Here is a 20,532-nt window from a genome sequence, read left to right on the forward strand (position 1 = left end):
CTGTTTTCTAGGTGATGAGGTACTGCAGTGGAACGGGAAGTCGTTGCCGGGAGCAACCAAGAAGGAAGTGTACAACATCATTCTGGAATCCAAGGCGGAGCCTCAAGTGGAAATAGTTGTCTCAAGGCCTATTGGGTAAGACTGACTTCCTGTGTGAAATGCTAAATTCCCATTTTGGAATCGTTGTGCGATACACTGCAACTATTGTGTGACTATTTTGCACTGTGTGGCCAATTTGGACTCTTATTACTATATTGCTTCTTTTATGTGCCCTTTTCTGACTATTTCTAATTTTGAAGTGAAATGTTGACGACCATTATCTTCTTTACCTAAAAGATCTATCCACCGCATCATTTCCAATAACTTCTTGAGAAAGGTGTATAGAGCGTATCAGTAAGTACATACGTATTGTGGACATAGTGACCGCTATGTCGTACGGTAGTCCTTCCCTGAGGCCTAACCCTGATGTAACCCCTAACATCCTAGACCTTAGAGAAACCCTTATAAGGCAAGTTCCCTCTCTTCTCTCAACCCATACGTCTCTCCCCTGTGTGGGTATGAACTACCGCCCTTTAACCCAACACGCAGTTTGTGTACTTGTCTGTGTTTTTCCTTTTTGATACAAACAAACATACAATTGAGGTATTGTATGTGCTGGCACTCTGTATCAAATGGGGATTGGTGATGGCTGTTGGTCAGTGGCTATTGCAGAGGTCTGTGCAGACGTTTGATGTAATCTTCCTCCCATCTTACAGAGACATACCAAGAATTCCAGAAACATCCCATCCTCCTTTAGAATCGAGTAAGTGTCAACAAAGCTTTGGTTTTCCTTGATGAATAAAACGGCATAGTTAATTGGTGTTAATATGCAGTACTGTCTACCCACCGAGTTGTTTGAGTCTTTCACATCCTGGTTCTTTCCCCTGGCAGCAGGCTCCAGTTCCTTTGAGTCTCAGAAGATGGAGCGTCCCTCCATATCGGTCATGTCCCCCACCAGCCCTGCTACCCTCAGAGCCCTCCCCGTCATCCTGCCTGGACAGCTCTCTGTGAGTACTGGATATATGCTGGAACTACACTGGACTATACTGGACTATACTGGACAATTACTGGACTATACTGGGCAATTACTGGACTATAATGGACTATTCAGGACTATACTGGACTATACTGGACAATTACTGGACTATACTGGGCAATTACTGGACTATACTGGGCAATTACTGGACTATGCTGGACAATTACTGGACTATAATGGACTATTCAGGACTATACTAGACTATACTGGACAATTACTGGACTATACTGGGCAATTACTGGACTATACTGGACAATTACTGGACTATGCTGGACAATTACTGGACTATAATGGACTATTCAGGACCATACTGGACTATACTGGACAATTACTGGACTATACTGGACAATTACTGGACTGTACTGGACTATACTGGGCAATTACTGGACTATAATGGACTATTCAGGACTATACTGGACTATACTGGACAATTACTGGACTATACTGGACAATTACTGGACTGTACTGGACTATACTGTACAATTACTGGACTGTACTGGACTGTAATGGACTATACTGGACTATACTGGACAATTACTGGACTATACTGGACAATTACTGGACTATGCTGGACAATTACTGGATTATAATGGACTATTCAGGACTATACTGGACTATACTGGACAATTACTGGACTATACTGTACAATTACTGGACTGTACTGGACTGTAATGGACTATACTGGACTATACTGGACAATTACTGGACTATAATGGACTATAATGGACTATACTGGACAATTACTGGACTGTACTAGACTGTAATGGACTTTACTGGACTATAATGGACTATACAGGACTATACTGGACTATACTGGACTATAATGGAATATACTGGACTATACTGGACAATTACTGGACTGTAATGGACTATAATGGACTATACTGGACAATTACTGGACTGTACTGGACTGGAATGGACTATACTGGACAATTACTGGACTATAATGGACTATACTGGACTATACTGGACAATTACTGGACTGTTCTTGACTGTAATGGACTATACTGGACAATTACTGGACTGTACTGGACTATACTGGACAATTACTGGACTGTACTGGACTATTACTGGACTATACTGGATCTACACTGGACTACACTGGACTACACTGGACTGTACTGGAGCTACACTGGACTGTACTGGATCTACACTGGACTATACTGGACTGTACTGGATTTACACTGGACTGTACTGGACTGTACTGGACTGTAATGAATCTACACTGGATCTACACTGAACTGTACTGGACTATACTGGTCTGTACTGGACTACACAGGACTATACTGGACTGTACTGGACTATACTGGACTATACTGGACTGTACTGGAGTGTGCTGACTATACTGGACTATACTGGATCTACATGGGACTATACTGGACCATACTGGACTTACACTGGGCTATAATAGACTATACTGGACTGTACTGGATCTACACTGGACTATACTGGACTATACTGGATTATGCTGGATTGTGCTGGACTATACTGGATCTACACTGGACTATACTGGACTGTACTGGACTATACTGGACTATACTGCACTGTACTGGATCTACACTGGAATATACTGGACTATACTGGATCTACCCTGGACTATACTGGACTCTACTGAATCTTCCCTGGACTGTACTGGACTGTACTGGACTGCACTTGACTATACTGGAGCTACACGGGACTATACTGGACTCTACTGAATCTTCCCTGGACTGTACTGGACTGTACTGGACTGTACTGGACTATACTGGACTGTACTGGACTATACTGGATCTACACGGGACTATACTGGACTATACTGGACTCTACTGAATCTTCCCTGGACTATACTGGACTGTACTGGACTGTACTAGACTATACTGGACTGTACGGGACTATACTGGATCTACACGGGACTATCCTGGACTATACTGGACTATACTGGATCTACACAGGACTGTACTGGACTATACTGGATCTGTACTGGACTGTACTGGACTCTACTGGACTATACCGGACTGTACTGTACTGTACTGGATCTACACGGGACGGTACTGGACTATAATGGACTGTACTGGGGAGGCTGGATACATGGATGTGTGGATAGATGGACAGATTTACGAACAAACAACCAGACAGATTGATAGATGGCCTATATTGCACTTTTCACAATGTCCTGTGTAATCCACAACCAATGGTCTACTCTAACCGGATTCATTCAGTCACATTCATCTAATCCCATGATGTTGTTCCTAGGTAAAGCTGTGGTATGACAAAGTGGGCCATCAACTGATCGTCAACGTCCTTCAAGCCATAGACCTGCCCCCCCGACCGGACGGGCGACCCAGGAACCCCTATGTCAAGATGTACTTCCTCCCTGACCGAAGGTAAACCGGTCTCATATTACTAGGGTTAACATGAAGTTGGTCTTATACCTGTGTAAACACACAGTAATTACTGAAGCATATTACCAGTACAGAGGTTCAACATTGTACATAAACTGATTGTTTAAAAAAAATATATAACAGTAACCAATATACTTTGAACACACTGTCAACACGTTCTCTTCTGATTTGATTCCTGTCTATGTAGTTTTCTGTTATATTTCACCATCCTCATAGCGAGTCACAGACCCTTATATGGGCACAGTATGGGACAGATACATACATGACTCGATGACTTCCGTTGACTCTCCTTCTAAGGTTCGTCTTCCCTCTCCTAACATTCCTCTGCCTTCTCCCCTGTCATGTTCCCAGTGATAAGAGCAAGCGCAGGACCAAGACGGTAAAGAAGAGCGCTGGGCCCAAGTGGAACCAGACGTTCCTGTACTCCCACGTCCACCGCAGGGACTTCAGAGAACGCATGCTGGAGATCACTGTCTGGGACCAGCCTAGAATACAGGAGGAGGAGAGTGACTTCCTGGGAGAGGTAAGACACACACACACACACACACATACTGTTTATAGCACATGTGAATTATATCTTAATTTGTGTGTAAATTATTACTGTTTTCAGATTTTTATTTCATAGATTTGAGATGTGTATGAATGTTTTGCTGTTTTGCAAAATGCTATATACCCATTGGTCAGCTGTAATGGAATGTTTGTGTCCTGTATATTTGACTGTGATGTGTGGTTGTCTTACCTGGCTATCTTACGATAAATGCACTCACTGTAAGTCATTCTGGATAAGGTCTCGTTGATCATTTCTTTAAACAATAAAAGCTCATTTACCAACATGAAAATTGTGAAAATGAATATGTAGCGTTTTGAAGTGAAACGCTTCCTAAACATACAGTATACACAGAAAACAAAACACACACATTCATTTGCACGTATCCACACACACTTGCAAACTCAAACACGCACAGAGAACCACAGATGGACGCCATCATGTCCTCTATGCTGACGTTGTCTTGTTCTGTATGTCTCTGACTTTTTCTCCTCCTCCTTCTTCCCTCTCTTCCCTCTCACTCCTAGATCCTGATAGAGCTGGAGACTGCCCTGCTGGACGACGTCCCTCACTGGTATAAACTCCAGACCCACGACGTGTCCTCTCTACCTCTGCCCCAGCCATCCCCTTACCTCCCGCGCAGACACGCCTCTCACGACAGCCCCAGCAAGAAACTACAGAGTAAGTGTGTGTTTGGGTTTGTGTGTGTGCGTGCGTGCGTGCGTGAGAGCGCGAGAGTGTGTTAGCTTGCATGCATGCGTGCGTGCGTTTATGTGTGTATGTGTGTACAGTATATACATTATGTGTGTGTGTGTGTGTGTGTGTGTGTGTGTGTGTGTGCGTGCGTGCGTGCGTGCGTGATGTATTGACACTGACCTCGGCATATAGATTCTCCCTGCTACAGTATGCCAAGATGAACTTCCTATGAACTTGTCTCCTGTGTGTGTGAGATCGATCGCAACTGCCATGGAAATTCTCAACCCTTCTGTGTGTAAACTCTCTACCCTACTGCGTGTAAACCCTCTACCCTACTGTGTGTATGTAACCCTACCTTGTGTGTGTGTGTGTGTGTGCGTGTCTGTCCACCGTTGTGCAGGGTCCCATCGCATCATTGACACAGAGTTTGATGATACAGGTATAGCGGTAGTATCTGAAGGTGGGTGGGGGGGCATGGTTACTGTTACCCAGCTTCAAGTAGTGAGAGTCCAGCACTGGAGGAGAGAGGTGCGACCACTTTACAGCTCCCCTCATACCCCAGCCTATCTGGCCTATCTAACCACGGGCTACTTCATTTGATCCCAACTGACAACCTCAGAGATGTTTTACATCGGGGGAAAAACGTAATTGGTTCCCAGTTTTACCCCACACTTTGGATTTAACTCTGATTTAAAACAGGCAGGGGCGCTTCTACCAGCCCTTTGTAATACCAACGCATACTACAACGACACTATGATATCACTACAGTTCTATTAAGGTATGTGTTCTGCCATGATACTGTACACATCCTTTCTCCTCCTCTGTCGGACTGTAGTAATGCAGCTTGTAGAGCAGATCCACTGGGAGCACTGAGTGCATGGAGCTATAGAGCCGTGATGTCGCTGTCCATTCCACTGACGCTGTCACCTGCATGTCTGGTAGTAGAGCCTGAAGTAGTAGTGACGCCGCACAAGATAAGGATACGGTGTATAGACCAGTGCCTGATTCACACCATAGGGCCAACACGAACTGTGCTGTTCTGGCTCGGCTATTTCAAAAAGGGTACAAGGCTAACTTAGCCTGGGTGCCAGTCAGTTTCTGCCTTTAGCCAAGTTGCTGTTGCAAGCTGGCAATGGGTTAACTTTGTGGAATGCAGAAACAGTCCGGGACACAAGTTAGCTCAATACCTGGTGTAACTATCCAATGCAACACTTCAAATGTAACCAAAAAACTTCCAGTGTAAAATATCCCACTCTGATGTGCAACAGTTTGCAGTCTGTATCATTTGTCCTCTCAGCTCCCTCACGTGGCATGGGTTTGATTAGACTAGAGCGGCTATGGGCGACTGTATTAATAGAAGCTGAGCACCAGCATGATCTCTGTAGTTTTGGGGAAACCAAGCGCTCACCTGAAGGCGTAGTGAATGTTGAGTGGCGGCGCTCAACACTGACACATTTTGTCAGCAGGTAACATGCTACGACTGCTGATTCCTCCTCCGTATGTGTGTAGGTGCAGAGCGTAACTCGAGGGAGAGGGAGAGGAACAGCACCCTGACTGTCCCAGAGCAGCAGAGACTGGCCCAGCACCGCTCCAGATCTGTGTCCCCTCACCGCGAGGACATAACAAGGGCCCGCTCCCGCCCTGCACACGTCCCCATGCAGAGGTAGCTGCAGTTTCTGTATCACACAGTTATACCTAAACTATGTAGCCATACATCGGAATCACGTTGTTGTCACGCTGCCTGGTTCTCGATGAGACTACACCCACACACATCTGCATTCTTCTTTCTTTCTTTTTCTCTCTCTCTCTCTTTCTCTCTCGCTCTCTCTTTCTTTCTTTCTTCTCTCTTTCTCTCTTTCTCTCTCACACTCTCTCTCGCTCTCTCTCTCTCTTTCTCTCTCGCTCTCTCTTTCTTTTTCTCTCTCTCTCTCTCTCTCACTCTCTTTCTCTCTCGCTCTCTCTTTCTTTCTCTCTTTCTCACTCTCTCTCTCACTCTCTTTCTCTCTCGCTCTCTCTTTCTTTCTCTCTTTCTCTCTCTCTCACTTTCTCTCTCGCTCTCTTTCTTTCTCTCTTTTTCTCTTTCTCTCTCTCTCTCTCTTTCTCTCTCGCTCTCTCTTTCTTTCTTTCTTTCTTTTTCTCTCTCTCTCTTTCTCTCTCTCTCTCTCACTCTCTTTCTCTCTCGCTCTCTCTTTCTTTCTCTCTTTCTCACTCTCTCTTTCTCTCACTTTCTCTCTCGCTCTCTTTCTTTCTCTCTTTTTCTCTCTCTCTCTTTCTCTCTCTCTCTCTCACTCTCTTTCTCTCTCGCTCTCTCTTTCTTTCTCTCTTTCTCACTCTCTCTTTCTCTCTCTTTCTCTCTCGCTCTCTCTTTCTTTCTCTCTTTCTCTCTCTCTCACTTTCTCTCTCGCTCTCTTTCTTTCTCTCTTTTTCTCTTTCTCTCTCTCTCTCTCTTTCTCTCTCGCTCTCTCTTTCTTTCTTTCTTTTTCTCTCGCTCTCTCTTTCTCACTCTCTCTCTCACTCTCTTTCTCTCTCGCTCTCTCTTTCTTTCTCTCTTTCTCACTCTCTCTTTCTCTCACTTTCTCTCTCGCTCTCTTTCTTTCTCTCTTTTTCTCTCTCTCTCTCTCTTTCTCTCTCGCTCTCTCTTTCTTTCTTTCTTTTTCTCTCTCTCTCTCTCTCTCTCACTCTTTCTCTCTCGCTCTCTCTTTCTTTCTTTTTCTCTCTCTCTCTCTTTTTCTCTCTCTCTCTCTCTCACTCTCTTTCTTTCTCTCTCTCTCGCTCTCTCTTTCTCTCTCTCTCACTTTCTCTCTCTCTCACTTTCTCTCTCGCTCTCTCTTTCTCTCTCGCTCTCTCTTTCTTTCTTTCTCTCAATCTCTCCCTCTTTTTCCCGCACTCTCTCTATCTATTTCTATACAGTGCCTTGCATACACTGTGGAGTGTATGGCTTAAAGTGGTTCTATGGACAGATACTCCAATCTCCGCTGTGGAGCTTTGCAGCTCCTTCATGGTTATCTTTGGTCTCTTTGTTGCCTCTCTGATTAATAACCTCCTTGCCTGGTCTGTGAGTTTTGGTGGGCGGCCCTCTTTTGGCAGGATTGTTGTGGTGCCATATTCTTTCCATTTTTTAATAATGTATTTAATGGTGCTCCGTGGGATGTTTAAAGTTTCGGATATTTTTTTATAACCCAACCCTGATCTGTACTTCTCCACAACCTTGTCCCTTACCTGTTTGGAGAGCTCCTTGGTCTTCATGGTGCCGCTTGCTTGGTGGTGCCCCTTGGTTAGTGGTGTTGCAGACTCTGGGGCCTTTCAAAACAGGAGTATATATACTGGGCGCATGTGACGGATCATGTGACACTTAGATTGCACACAGGTGGACTTGATTTAATTAATTATGTGACTTCTGAAGGTAAGTGGTTTCACCAGATCTTATTTAGAGGCTTCATAGCAAAGGGGTGAATACATATGCACGCACCACTTTTCTGTTTAGAATTTTTTCAATTTTTTTGAAACAAGTTATTTTTTTAACTTCACCAATTTGGACTATTTTGTGTATGTCCATTGCATGAAATCCAAATAAAAATACATTTAAATTACAGGTTGTAATGCAACAAAATAGGAAAAATGCCAAGGTGGTGAATACTTTTACAATGCACTGTATATATACAGTACCAGTTTGGACACAGCTACTCATTCAAGGGTTTTTCTTTATACTATTTTCTACATTGTAGAATAATAGTGAAGACATCAACACTATGAAATAACACATATGGAATCATGTAGTAACCAAAAAAGTGTTAAACAAATCAAAATATATTTTACATTTGATATTCTTCAAAGTAGCCACCCTTTGCCTTGATGACAGCTTTACACACTCTTGGCATTCTCTCAACCAGCTTCATCAGGGAATCACCTGGAATCCATTTCAATTAACAGGTGTGCCTTGTTAAAAGTTATGTTGTGGAATTTCTTTCCTTCCAAATGCATTTGAGCCAATCAGTTGTAGGGGTGGTATACAGAAAATAGCCATATTTGGTAAAATTCCAAGTCCATCTTATGGCAAGAACAGCTCAAATAAGCAAAGAGAAATGACAGTTCATCATTACTTTAAGACATGAAGGTCATTCAATCCGGAAAAACCATCAAGCGTTATGATGAAACTGGCTCTCATGAGGACTGCCACAGGAAAGGAAGGCCCTGAGATACCTCTGCTGCAGAGGATAAGTTCATTACAGTTACCAGCCTCAGAAATTGCAGCTCAAATAAATGCCTCACAGAGTTCAAGTAACGGAAACATCTCAACATCAACTGTTCAGAGAAGACTGCATGGATCAGGGCTTCATGCTCGAATTGCTGCAAAGAATCCACTACTTAAGGGCACCAATAAGAAGAAGGGACTTGCTTGGGCCAAGAAACATGAGCAATGGACATTAGACAGATGGAAATCTGTACTTTGGTCTGATGAGTCCAAATATCAGATTTTTGGTTCCAACCGCCTTGTTTTTGTGAGACACAGGGTAGGTGAACGGATGATTGCCGCTTGTTTGGTTCCCACGTGAAGCATGGAGGAGGAGGTGTGATGGTTTGGGGGTGCTTTGCTGGTGACACTGTCAGTGATTTATTTAGAATTCAAGGCACACTTAACCTGCATGGCTACCACAGCATTCTACAGCGATACGCCATCCCATCTGGTTTGCGCTTAGTAGGACTGTCATTTGTTTCTCAACAGGACAATGACCCAACACACCTCCAGGCTATGTAAGGGCTATTTGACCAAGAAGGAGAGTGATAGAATGCTGCATCAGATGACCTGGCCTCCACAATCACCCAACCTCAACCCAATTGAGATGGTTTGGGATGAGTTGGACCACAGAGTGAAGAAAAAGCAGCCAACAAGTGCTCAGCATATGTGGGAACTCCGTCAAGACTGTTGGAAAAGCATTCCCTGATGAAGCTGGTTGAGAGAATGCCAAGAGTGTGCAAAACTGTCATCAAGGCAAAGGGTGGCTACTTTGAAGAATCTAAAATGTAAAATATATTTTGATTTGTTTTACACTTTTTTGGTTATTACGTGATTCCATATGTGCTATTTCTAGGTTTTCATGTCTTCACTATTATTCACATTCATTCATACCCCGGGATGACTCTTCAGCACACTCTTATGACTCAAATCAATTACCTTTTATGTCCACTCTATGACAAAACCAACGTTATTAGCGAAATGTTATCACAGTAACACTCTGTAACCAAAACCTCAGTAACACTCCTCTCTATGTCCTACCCCATCAGGAGTCTGGATGAGATCCATCAGAACCGCCACCACTCCTGCTCCCCCTCTCGTTACCATGACTCCCACGGGGAGCACCGCTCCGGGGACTCGGACTACGAGTACTCCGAGGACAGGTAACATCACCCAGACAGTGGTGGCTGGTGGCCTTTGTTTATTAGGGAGGAGGTTAGACGTTAGATGCTGCAGGTACTGTATCAGGGAGTTTAAGATGACAGCCGGTCTGAGAATAGTTTGGTGACTTATGGCAGGGAGAGAGTGTGTGTGCAGGTTATGCAGTGAAGTTCCAGTGTTTGTGTACAATACGGACATACTTTGGTGTATTTTATTTGAGTTGAGCTTTGAGTTCAATATAGGAGTTGATGTCGACATGGTTTCCTCCTTATTTTGTTCATTTGCAATGAAGTACCTGTAGAAGTACAGTATTCCTTTATGCCCAATCATTTCAAAGAGGTTGACCACCAGCTTTTAATTTTTGAGGTTGAAAGTGTTGGATACTCCAAGGACAAGTGGAATAGCAGGCTACGTTAGTACTGTTCTATACTAATAATTACTAATACAACTAACAGTCTAATGCAAAAGTCTCTTACTAAAAGGTTAATATCATATTTATTATTATTGATACTGAATCAAAATTATGATTTCATGATTTCTTCTCATTCATTTCTCATGAGCGGGTTTGTCTGATTTGACCATCCTCTTACGTTGTTGTTTTTGACTGGTTGTTCGGTTCACCCATCGCCATGGCAATCACAGTGAGGTCCTCGAGATGCACAGGTCAATCCGAGGCGGGAGTGCCGAGTGCCTGCACACAAACAGGTAAACAAAAACAACAACGACCAAAAAGCCAGAGACATTACTGTTATCGTCCCTACCCACCATCTTTCTTCTATTATATTACCCATCATTCTTTGCATTGTCATTCAATGTTCACAGCTCCATGTTATCTCGGTCAGTGATACTACAGTCTATGGTTGTGATATAGAAAGTGTATGTTATGTATCACGTGGCAATGTTTTTGTTTAATGTGATGTGTTCCTATTCCATGTGCTGCATCAATGTTCGCTTTTTGTCTACCTGCATAGAAAGGGGACAATGTGAAAGTCATCTTTGTAATGTATTCAGCTTTATCTAGTTTTAGAATATCGATGAATTCGTTCCAGGCACAAGGGGACATGTTTTTTCACCCGAGAGGTCAGAAATAGTACCACACACTCTCCATGACACCATAAAAACATTGAGTTTATGTTTGTTTTAAACAGATTATCATAGATTACAGAATAGCTCTATCGTTGACCTCAGAATAGTATGAAAATCTCTCTTGGTGAATTACATTTTTGTCTGAACATTTTATGTATAGCAGATTAATGTTATTTTTGCCTGGACGTTTTATTTATACAATTGTATTGTTTTTTTTCCCCTCTTCTGTTTTTCTTCTCCTCTCAATCAATGCACGGTCTACACTCAAATAACTACACAGGGGCGTAGCTAGGTCCAGCAATACACTACCACCCAAAATGCCCCTATTAGTCAATGGTATAAACAAGGACATATACAGGTAAGAGAGTAGAATAAGAAAACCCTGCTCTCTTTCCCTTTTCTCTTCCCCAAAACCTGAACTCAACTCATCGTTGGCATTTTGTGGCTTATGATGTTGTATCAACGTTCTCTCAACGTAATTGATTCCCCACCCCGACTCCTAACAGAGCTTTTCTGATTCGATGTGGTACCACTCTCCGAGGGTGTCTCAGGGGGAGTTAGGATATGCAAAAAACACATTTCCACTTGGACAAATATAAGCGTCCACCAAATGATTATTGATTATAATATGAATACCCTGGACCAGATCTGTATAGTAGTACTTCACTGTCTATTTTAATACTATAATCCTATGTACTGTCCTAAATACAGTAGATATATTACATGCTTGGTTTCCCCATGCTATAATGCTTTGACATGTGCAATTTAAAATCTGTTTAGATGGATTTATATAATCAGCATTACATTTCATCTCCATACATATAATGAACGGCAGGACAATCCCCCATCCCTACTTTCACCGTGTCCTCTGTTGTCGTCTATGTCTTGGGCCTCCATCAGACAATCCCCCATCACTACACAGTAGTTGGGGAGAGGAAATACTGAGAATGGGGATTAGGATGGAGTAGATGTGATATTCTGGTGTCAAACCTGGATGTTCCTCCTCCGTGCCTCAAGCTCCAGAGATGTCCATCTGACATATTTATTGCATTGCTCTTTTTATATGGTTTGTTTGTTGACTTCAGTGCCACTGTTGGGTTTCCTTGTACGTCTTTATCGTGGTTCATTATTTGGCCTCTCATTCCTTTGGCATGCATGTCAAATCTAGGTTTTCTTTCCTTTCTTGCATGCGTCTATACCATCTACCACGGATTCACACGCGTGTAGCAACACCCTCCCTGCATGCCTAAAGAGCAAGCCTCCCCGGGGGCATCAGGGAGGGGGCGGTCCCGCCTCCCGTAGCGACCTCACGCACCGTGTGCTCAGGTTCACTGATGAGGTCACCGTTAGGTAAGAAACCCATTACCCCGGACAGACGCCCTACTCGCTCCCTTCGTCCTCTGCCCTTCCACCCCCAACGGACTTCACCTCTCCACCCCCGACCCCACGGGTGATCCTCTCCCACCGCCCAACAGGCCTGCCTTTGCACTCCACCGTCCATCCCTTCGTGAGGGATCGAATGCTCATCCTTAACCTCAACTTGTGGAAGACCACAGGACACACAACAGGGTTGACTGTATTAAACAGCAAACAAGGCCTTATTGGCACACTGCAAACCATAGCATATATTGGGGCTCTGTGTCATGTGAGCAATGTGATGCCAGTTGGACACAGCATCTTTTCCAGTGTTGTGTTGACGTCCATGGCTCCAACAAAGACCATGACATGAGAAATGACAAGGTCCTCGACTGTAGTAGGCTCCCTGCCAGAGAGAAGGGAGAGAGAAAGAGATTGTGTGTGTGTGTGATAGAGTATTTGTGCTGTAGTATGTCTGCTCACGCAAATCTCACCCAGTCCACTCTCCTCCTCCACCAAGAGCAAGTTCCCATGGCAAGGCTCCAACCTCCCCATCAGGTGGACTGACTGTACAGTATGGCCGCAAAGGACCGCTATTGTAAAGAATGGAGGTTTACAACCCCCTTACAAGTTGTATCTAATGTTTGATCCTTCTTTTCTTTCTGTCTCTCGTTTCCCCCTCCCACCTCTATTTGCAATTCCTTCCTTCTGTCTTGGACTCTTTATTTCCCTCAATTCTCTCTCGCTTTGTTTTTTTTCTCACTCTACCATTCCTTCTCTCTGTCTTGCACGCTTCCTTTCACTCCGTCCCGCCTCTCTTCCTCTTTTCCCTTCCTTCTCTTCCCTCTGTGCTACTGTAGTGATCTGCAGCCCAGTCTGGACCGGGTGAGGAGTGCCAGCACCACCTGCCTCAGACCTGACACCAACCTCCACTCTCCTGATAAAGACAGGTACACACACACCAGCATCCACTCTCCTGATAAAGACAGGTACACACACACCAACCTCCACTCTCCTGATAAAGACAGGTACACACACACCAGCATCCACTCTCCTGATAAAGACAGGTACACACACACCAACCTCCACTCTCCTGATAAAGACAGGTACACACACACCAGCATCCACTCTCCTGATAAAGACAGGTACACACACACCAACCTCCACTCTCCTGATAAAGACAGGTACACACACACCAGCATCCACTCTCCTGATAGAGACAGGTACACACACACACACCAACCTCCACACTCCTGATGGAGACAGGTACACACACCCACCTCCACTCTCCTGATAGAGTCAGGTACACACACAGCAACCTCCACTCTCCTGATAAAGACAGGTACACACACAGCAACCTCCACTCTCCTGATAGAGACAGGTACACACACAGCAACCTCCACTCTCCTGATAGAGACAGGTACACACACAGCAACCTCCACTCTCCTGATAAAGACAGGTAGACACACACCAACCTCCACTCTCCTGATAGAGACAGGTACACACACACCAACCTCCACTCTCCTGATAAAGACAGGTACACACACACCAACCTCCACTCTCCTGATAGAGACAGGTACACACACACCAACCTCCACTCTCCTGATAAAGACAGGTACACACACACCAACCTCCACTCTCCTGATAGAGACAGGTACACACACACCAACCTCCACTCTCCTGATAAAGACAGGTACACACACACCAACCTCCACTCTCCTGATAGAGACAGGTACACACACCAGCATCTACTCTCCTGATAGAGACAGGTACACACACAGCAACCTCCACTCTCCTGATAGAGACAGGTACACACACACCAACCTCCACTCTCCTGATAGAGACAGGTACACACACAGCAACCTCCACTCTCCTGATAAAGACAGGTAGACACACACCAACCTCCACTCTCCTGATAGAGACAGGTACACACACACCAACCTCCACTCTCCTGATAAAGACAGGTACACACACACCAACCTCCACTCTCCTGATAAAGACAGGTACACACACACCAACCTCCACTCTCCTGATAGAGACAGGTACACACACACCAACCTCCACTCTCCTGATAGAGACAGGTACACACACACCAACCTCCACTCTCCTGATAAAGACAGGTACACACACAGCAACCTCCACTCTCCTGATAGAGACAGGTACACACACAGCAACCTCCACTCTCCTGATAGAGACAGGTACACACACACCAACCTCCACTCTCCTGATAGAGACAGGTACACACACACCAACCTCCACTCTCCTGATAAAGACAGGTACACACACACCAACCTCCACTCTCCTGATAAAGACAGGTAGACACACACCAACCTCCACTCTCCTGATAGAGACAGGTACACACACACCAACCTCCACTCTCCTGATAGAGACAGGTACACACACACCAACCCACTCTAATGATAGAGACAGGTACACACACTCCAACCTCCACTCCCCTGATAAAGACAGGTACACACACACCAACCTCCACTCTCCTGATAGAGACAGGTACACACACCAGCATCTACTCTCCTGATGAAGACAGGCACACACACACCAACCTCCACTCTCCTGATAAAGACAGGTACACACACACCAACCTCCACTCTCCTGATAAAGACAGGTACACACACACCAACCTCCACTCTCCTGATAAAGACAGGTACACACATACCAACCTCCACTCTCCTGATAAAGACAGGTACACACACCATCCTCCTCTATAGGAGATAACCTACTGCACCTCCTTTTCTGGGTTTACAATGTTTCTTTAGTAGTTGAACGTTTCTTTATTCTCTCAAATACTGTAAAAAAAACAATCATTTGAGTGTTCTATTTTCCCAGAGTATACCAATACGTTGAATCAACAAAGATTCAATATCACTTCACCCGTTCTTGTCATGCATGCTATCTATCAATTTTTCACCACTAGCTCCTCAGTGTATATTGAGAGGTGCTGGCAACACAGTGACTACACAATAACAGCTCTTTCACATTGACCTGCACAATAATTCACACCTACTGTCACTGACTGTTTTGGCCAGCAGAGGCATTCTAGTTGCCAGGGAATCCCAATGCTTTTATCTCGTTCTAAACTAACATGAACCCAGCCCTCCCTCCACTCACTGTGTCCCTCTCCCTGTTTCCCCACCTGGGGGATGCTTCACCCCACTTCACCTCCAGATGCTCCAACTCTCTGCCCCGCAGACAGTCCACAGGCCCCAGGATTTTAGTAGAGCAGGCCTCCCCAGAGGAAGAAAGGTACTGGGTACCGACCTAGCCCTACCTTTACCTCCCAGGACCCAAGCTGCAGTCCTGCTACTGTACTTGCTTAGCACTGCGTGGCTACTATAGTTTTCCTCTAACCATAAGCCTAACCCTTGCGCTAGCCCTGCCCTAAACCTAACCCTAACCCTGCACTTTATAGTTTTCCTAGATGTTCTAGATTACAGTGTAAGCTGGTGGGTTGTTGTAACGCTGTAGTTACTGCTCCTCTTGCTGCTTCACCTTACTGACCTGCACCTGACTTCCTGCTTCCTCTGCTACACATCTGACTTCCTGTTTCCTCTGCTACACATCTGACTTCCACATGCTCTGTTGTCATGGTGTTGTGATGTTTCTGTTCTGAACAGTTAGTAGCAAGCAATGTAGTAGTGCAACATAGTCGTCTAACATGTTGCATCAAACATTTTTTTTTAAACAAAATCCTTTCTGCCAAAGCATCTCTTTTATTTGAAATAAAACGCACATTCAAGATTCGTCTTTAGTTTAGTTTCTCCATCGGGTTACCCATCCTCCATTTTGTCTTCTTCTCATGTCCTCCACGTCACAGGCAGTCAGGGAGCCTGGGCAGACCTGACAGTCAGAGAGGTAACAGCAAGAAAGGCCTGGAGGCTGACAGGTAAGGTCATTCTTTCATTCATTCATTCATTCACCCCATCCCTCTCTCATACACCCTCATTCACCCCATCCCTCTCTCATACACCCTCATTCACCCCATCCCTCTCTCATACACCCCCATTCATCCTGTCCTCTATCTGGATGGAGATCGTCGCTCTTCAAATCTAGAATGTGTTGACGTCTGATGTCAATCTGAATTGTTACAAATTGTGACCTTGCTGTGAATGCAATTTAGCAGCACAGCAAAACCTTTTCTAAATGAGCGTTGTTAAGGTGTACTGTCAGTAGACCCATAGCCCCAGTTCTGTCTTGAATTGTTATGTCCTTCATTTATTGTGTTCTGGTTCATTGTGGGCCATAAGGTCCTTCATTATGTTGAATATGATTTACATTGTGGGCCATAAGGTCCTTCATTATGTTGTATATGATTTACATTGTGGGCCATAAGGTCCTTCATTATGTTGTATATGATTTACATTGTGGGCCATAAGGTCCTTCATTATGTTGTATATGATTTACATTGTGGGCCATAAGGTCCTTCATTATGTTGAATATGATTTACATTGTGGGCCATAAGGTCCTTCATTATGTTGTATATGATTTACATTGTGGGCCATAAGGTCCTTCATTATGTTGTATATAATTTACATTGTGGGCCATAAGGTCCTTCATTATGTTGAATATGATTTACATTGTGGGCCATAAGGTCCTTCATTATGTTGTATATGATTTACATTGTGGGCCATAAGGTCCTTCATTATGTTGTATATAATTTACATTGTGGGCCATAAGGTCCTTCATTATGTTGTATATGATTTACATTGTGGGCCATAAGGTCCTTCATTATGTTGTATATGATTTACATTGTGGGCCATAAGGTCCTTCATTATGTTGTATATGATTTACATTGTGGGCCATAAGGTCCTTCATTATGTTGAATATGATTTACATTGTGGGCCATAAGGTCCTTCATTATGTTGTATATGATTTACATTGTGGGCCATAAGGTCCTTCATTATGTTGAATATGATTTACATTGTGGGCCATAAGGTCCTTCATTATGTTTTATATGATTTACATTGTGGGCCATAAGGTCCTTCATTATGTTGTATATAATTTACATTGTGGGCCATAAGGTCCTTCATTATGTTGTATATGATTTACATTGTGGGCCATAAGGTCCTTCATTATGTTGTATATGATTTACATTGTGGGCCATAAGGTCCTTCATTATGTTGTATATGATTTACATTGTGGGCCATAAGGTCCTTCATTATGTTGTATATGATTTACATTGTGGGCCATAAGGTCCTTCATTATGTTGTATATGATTTACATTGTGGGCCATAAGGTCCTTCATTATGTTTTTATGATTTACATTGTGGGTCATAAGGTCCTTCATTATGCTGAGTATGATTTACATTCTTTACCATTTATATCATTTAGCTTTCTTTCGTTTGTTTGTTCTTTTCTTTCCACGTGGCCTGTTGATGCCAGTCGTATTCAGCCCACCTCTATACTGAGGGGCAGTAGGGGGAGAGGGGGACCGCTGCGTCCCTTTAACCAGACACCCCTGGGGGGATCTTCCCCTAACTCACCACGACAGGACAGGTGCATGCTGGTACCCTAACATTCACACCCTTACAACCCCTTGTTGTACCCCTTTGTCCCGTTTTGACCTCTGTGCTCCCTATACCCACTGTCCTGCTGCTCGTATTGATTGTGGGAGCAGTAAACCAATCCTATTTGTTCCCTCTAGTGTATGGTCAAGGATGTAGCCACCCTGGGTTTTATATATGCGAGAATGGGCCTACTGTGGAGGAGTTGAACTCATTCACTTGTATTTCATTTCTCTTTTTCCTATTCTCTCTTTTTCTGCCTCTTGTCTCTCTCTCTCTCTCTCTCTCTCTCTCGCTCTCTCTCTCTCTCTCTCTCTCTCAGAACACACACCCACAGCCCCTCCCCTCCTACGGGGACTCCCCAGTCAGGTCGCAGGGGCAGACAGCTGCCACAGGTTCCTGCCAGAAGCAGCAGTGTAGAGCAAGGTAGGTTGTCAAGGAGTGTGTGTGTGTGTGTGTGTGTCTGTGTGTGTGTGTGTCTGTGTCTCTGCCTCTGTCTGTGTCTCTGTCTGTGTCTTTGTCTGTGTCTCTGTCTGTGTCTGTGTCTGTGGCTGGCTGGCTGGCTGGCTGGCTGTGCGTGTCGTGATGTGTCTTGTACTACAACTGAGTGTATGAAATCATAACTCCGACCATTCAAAACCATTTTGTCTGAGTATTCTTCCTCACATTCCTCATTCTCTTCTACCTCCATGTACATGAAGACAATATACCTGTAGATAATAAACCTGTTGCTGCTAGTAAACCTAATGAAAAAGGTAATTATATGGCACGACTGTATCTGACCCAACTTTATATTATGTTTTAGATTTTAGACCCTTTCTATCCAGTAGATGTGATTTGCCTTTTCCCTCTTTATATCCCCCAACATTTATGACCCTCTGTGCACTCTGTAGTATTCTGTACATGACATCTAATGAAAGTGATGCACAGCATGCGCCTCCTAGTGTCCAAATAGAGCAATGACACTAAGAGTACAGTACAGTTGTCTAATACCTCCAATCACCTCCGGCTTCCTCTGTTCACCTTGTTCCCGGGTGAAGTTTCAACTAGGTACAGATCTAGGATCAGATTTCCCTTCCCCGAATCCTAACCTTAAACATAAGTAGGGGAAATGTAAAACTGACCCAAGATCAGCGTCTAGGAGCAACTTCACCCTACATCGTTCACCTTCACTGTCATTCACCTGCGAGGTTGTGTGTTCCTTGTGTAATTTACTGTATTATTACTGTATTCATGAATTAAGTAATTTCCTCCCAGCTCTAGCAGTAGAGGAGCGAGCCAGACAGATGAACATGAAAGTACATTCCTACCGGCCTTCAGGCTCCAATGACCCCGAGACGAACCTCAAGACCAAACGAGAGGTCAGTACTGTTGCATCTCTGCTGGAAGACAGGCACTATTTCCTGGTCCACCTTAACATTACAACTCTGTTGTAGTTATATAGTTCTAGACCTAGAGCTACAATATATTAACTGTCGTTCAAGATGGCCACTGTCCTCCACATATAAAAAGTTGGAGAGTTTTCCATGCTGATTAATTTTTCATTGTCAGTTTCAACATAGATGCCACTTTGGGTATTGAGGAGCAGTGGTGTAAAGTACTTAAGTAAAAATACTTGAAAGTACTACTTAAGTAGTCTTGGGGGGTATCTGTATTTTACTTTACAATTTATATTTTTGACAACTTTAACTTTTACTTCAATACATTTCTAAAGAAAATAATCTACTTTTTACTCCATACATTTTCGCTGAAACCCAAAAGTACTCGTTACATTTTGAATGCTTAGCAGGACAGGAAAATGGTCAAGTTCATGCACTTATCAAGAGAACATCCCTGGTCATCCCTATTGCCTCTGATCTGGCAGACTCACAAAACACAAATGCTTAATTTGTAAACGATGCCTGAATGTTGGAGTGTGCTCCTGGCTATCCGTAAATAAAAAACAAGAACATAGTGCCTTCTGGATCTTTGAAATGATTTCTACTTTTACTTTTACGTTCAATACTTTACTTTTGAGACTTAAGTATAATTAAAACCAAATACTTTTAGACTTTTACTCAAGTAGTATTTTACTGGGTGACTTTCACTTTTACTTGAGTCATTTTCTATTAAGGTATCTTTACTTTTACTCAAGTATGACAATTGAGTAGTTTTTCCACCACTGTTGGGGATCTACACCTAAACCTCAGCTAGACACCAGTATTTTATTGGACCTACTGTATGTACAGTAACTATTATAGGAGTACCATGTAATACATATTCGGAGTCGTCCTCTCTCCTCTCTCACCTCCTTCAGATGTATGCGGATCAGCGGCGGAGCTCTGACAACGTGTCGGCCCGCTCGTCAGACAGCGACATGAGTGACGCGTCGGCCCTATCCCGCGCCAGCAGTGCCTCACGCCTCAGCAGCACCTCCTACATGTCCATCCAATCAGAACGCCCGCGCGGGCGGCTCAGGTTGGTACCCCGCTCGACAC

General features: G+C 44.0%; 1 protein-coding gene across 32 annotated transcripts in view; it reads left to right on the forward strand.

Moving 5' to 3' along the window:
- Positions 1-20,532, forward strand: part of LOC110487294 (regulating synaptic membrane exocytosis protein 1) — a 100,665-nt gene that overhangs the window by 61,375 nt on the left and 18,758 nt on the right. For 3 of the 32 annotated variants that reach the window (XM_090195828.1, XM_090195841.1, XM_090195845.1), the window contains 13 exons: positions 12-135; positions 756-802; positions 931-1,046; positions 3,308-3,438; positions 3,808-3,979; positions 4,531-4,684; positions 6,209-6,362; positions 9,983-10,096; positions 10,737-10,799; positions 13,397-13,486; positions 18,378-18,481; positions 19,313-19,416; positions 20,352-20,512. In XM_090195828.1, coding sequence (XP_090051954.1) covers positions 12-135; positions 756-802; positions 931-1,046; positions 3,308-3,438; positions 3,808-3,979; positions 4,531-4,684; positions 6,209-6,362; positions 9,983-10,096; positions 10,737-10,799; positions 13,397-13,486; positions 18,378-18,481; positions 19,313-19,416; positions 20,352-20,512 — 1,534 coding nt within the window. Of the gene's footprint in view, positions 1-11; positions 136-336; positions 394-755; positions 803-930; positions 1,047-3,307; positions 3,439-3,807; positions 3,980-4,530; positions 4,685-5,099; positions 5,160-6,208; positions 6,363-9,982; positions 10,097-10,736; positions 10,800-11,460; positions 11,650-12,407; positions 12,531-13,396; positions 13,487-15,719; positions 15,798-16,368; positions 16,438-17,933; positions 18,048-18,377; positions 18,482-19,312; positions 19,417-20,351; positions 20,513-20,532 lie in introns of those variants that run through there. The other 29 variants (XM_090195819.1, XM_090195827.1, XM_090195818.1 and 26 more) reach the window with 20 other exon arrangements.

This window comes from Oncorhynchus mykiss, chromosome 13 (assembly GCF_057628025.1).
Source record: "Oncorhynchus mykiss isolate SJ-2025 chromosome 13, ASM5762802v1, whole genome shotgun sequence".
NCBI lineage: Eukaryota > Metazoa > Chordata > Actinopteri > Salmoniformes > Salmonidae > Oncorhynchus > Oncorhynchus mykiss.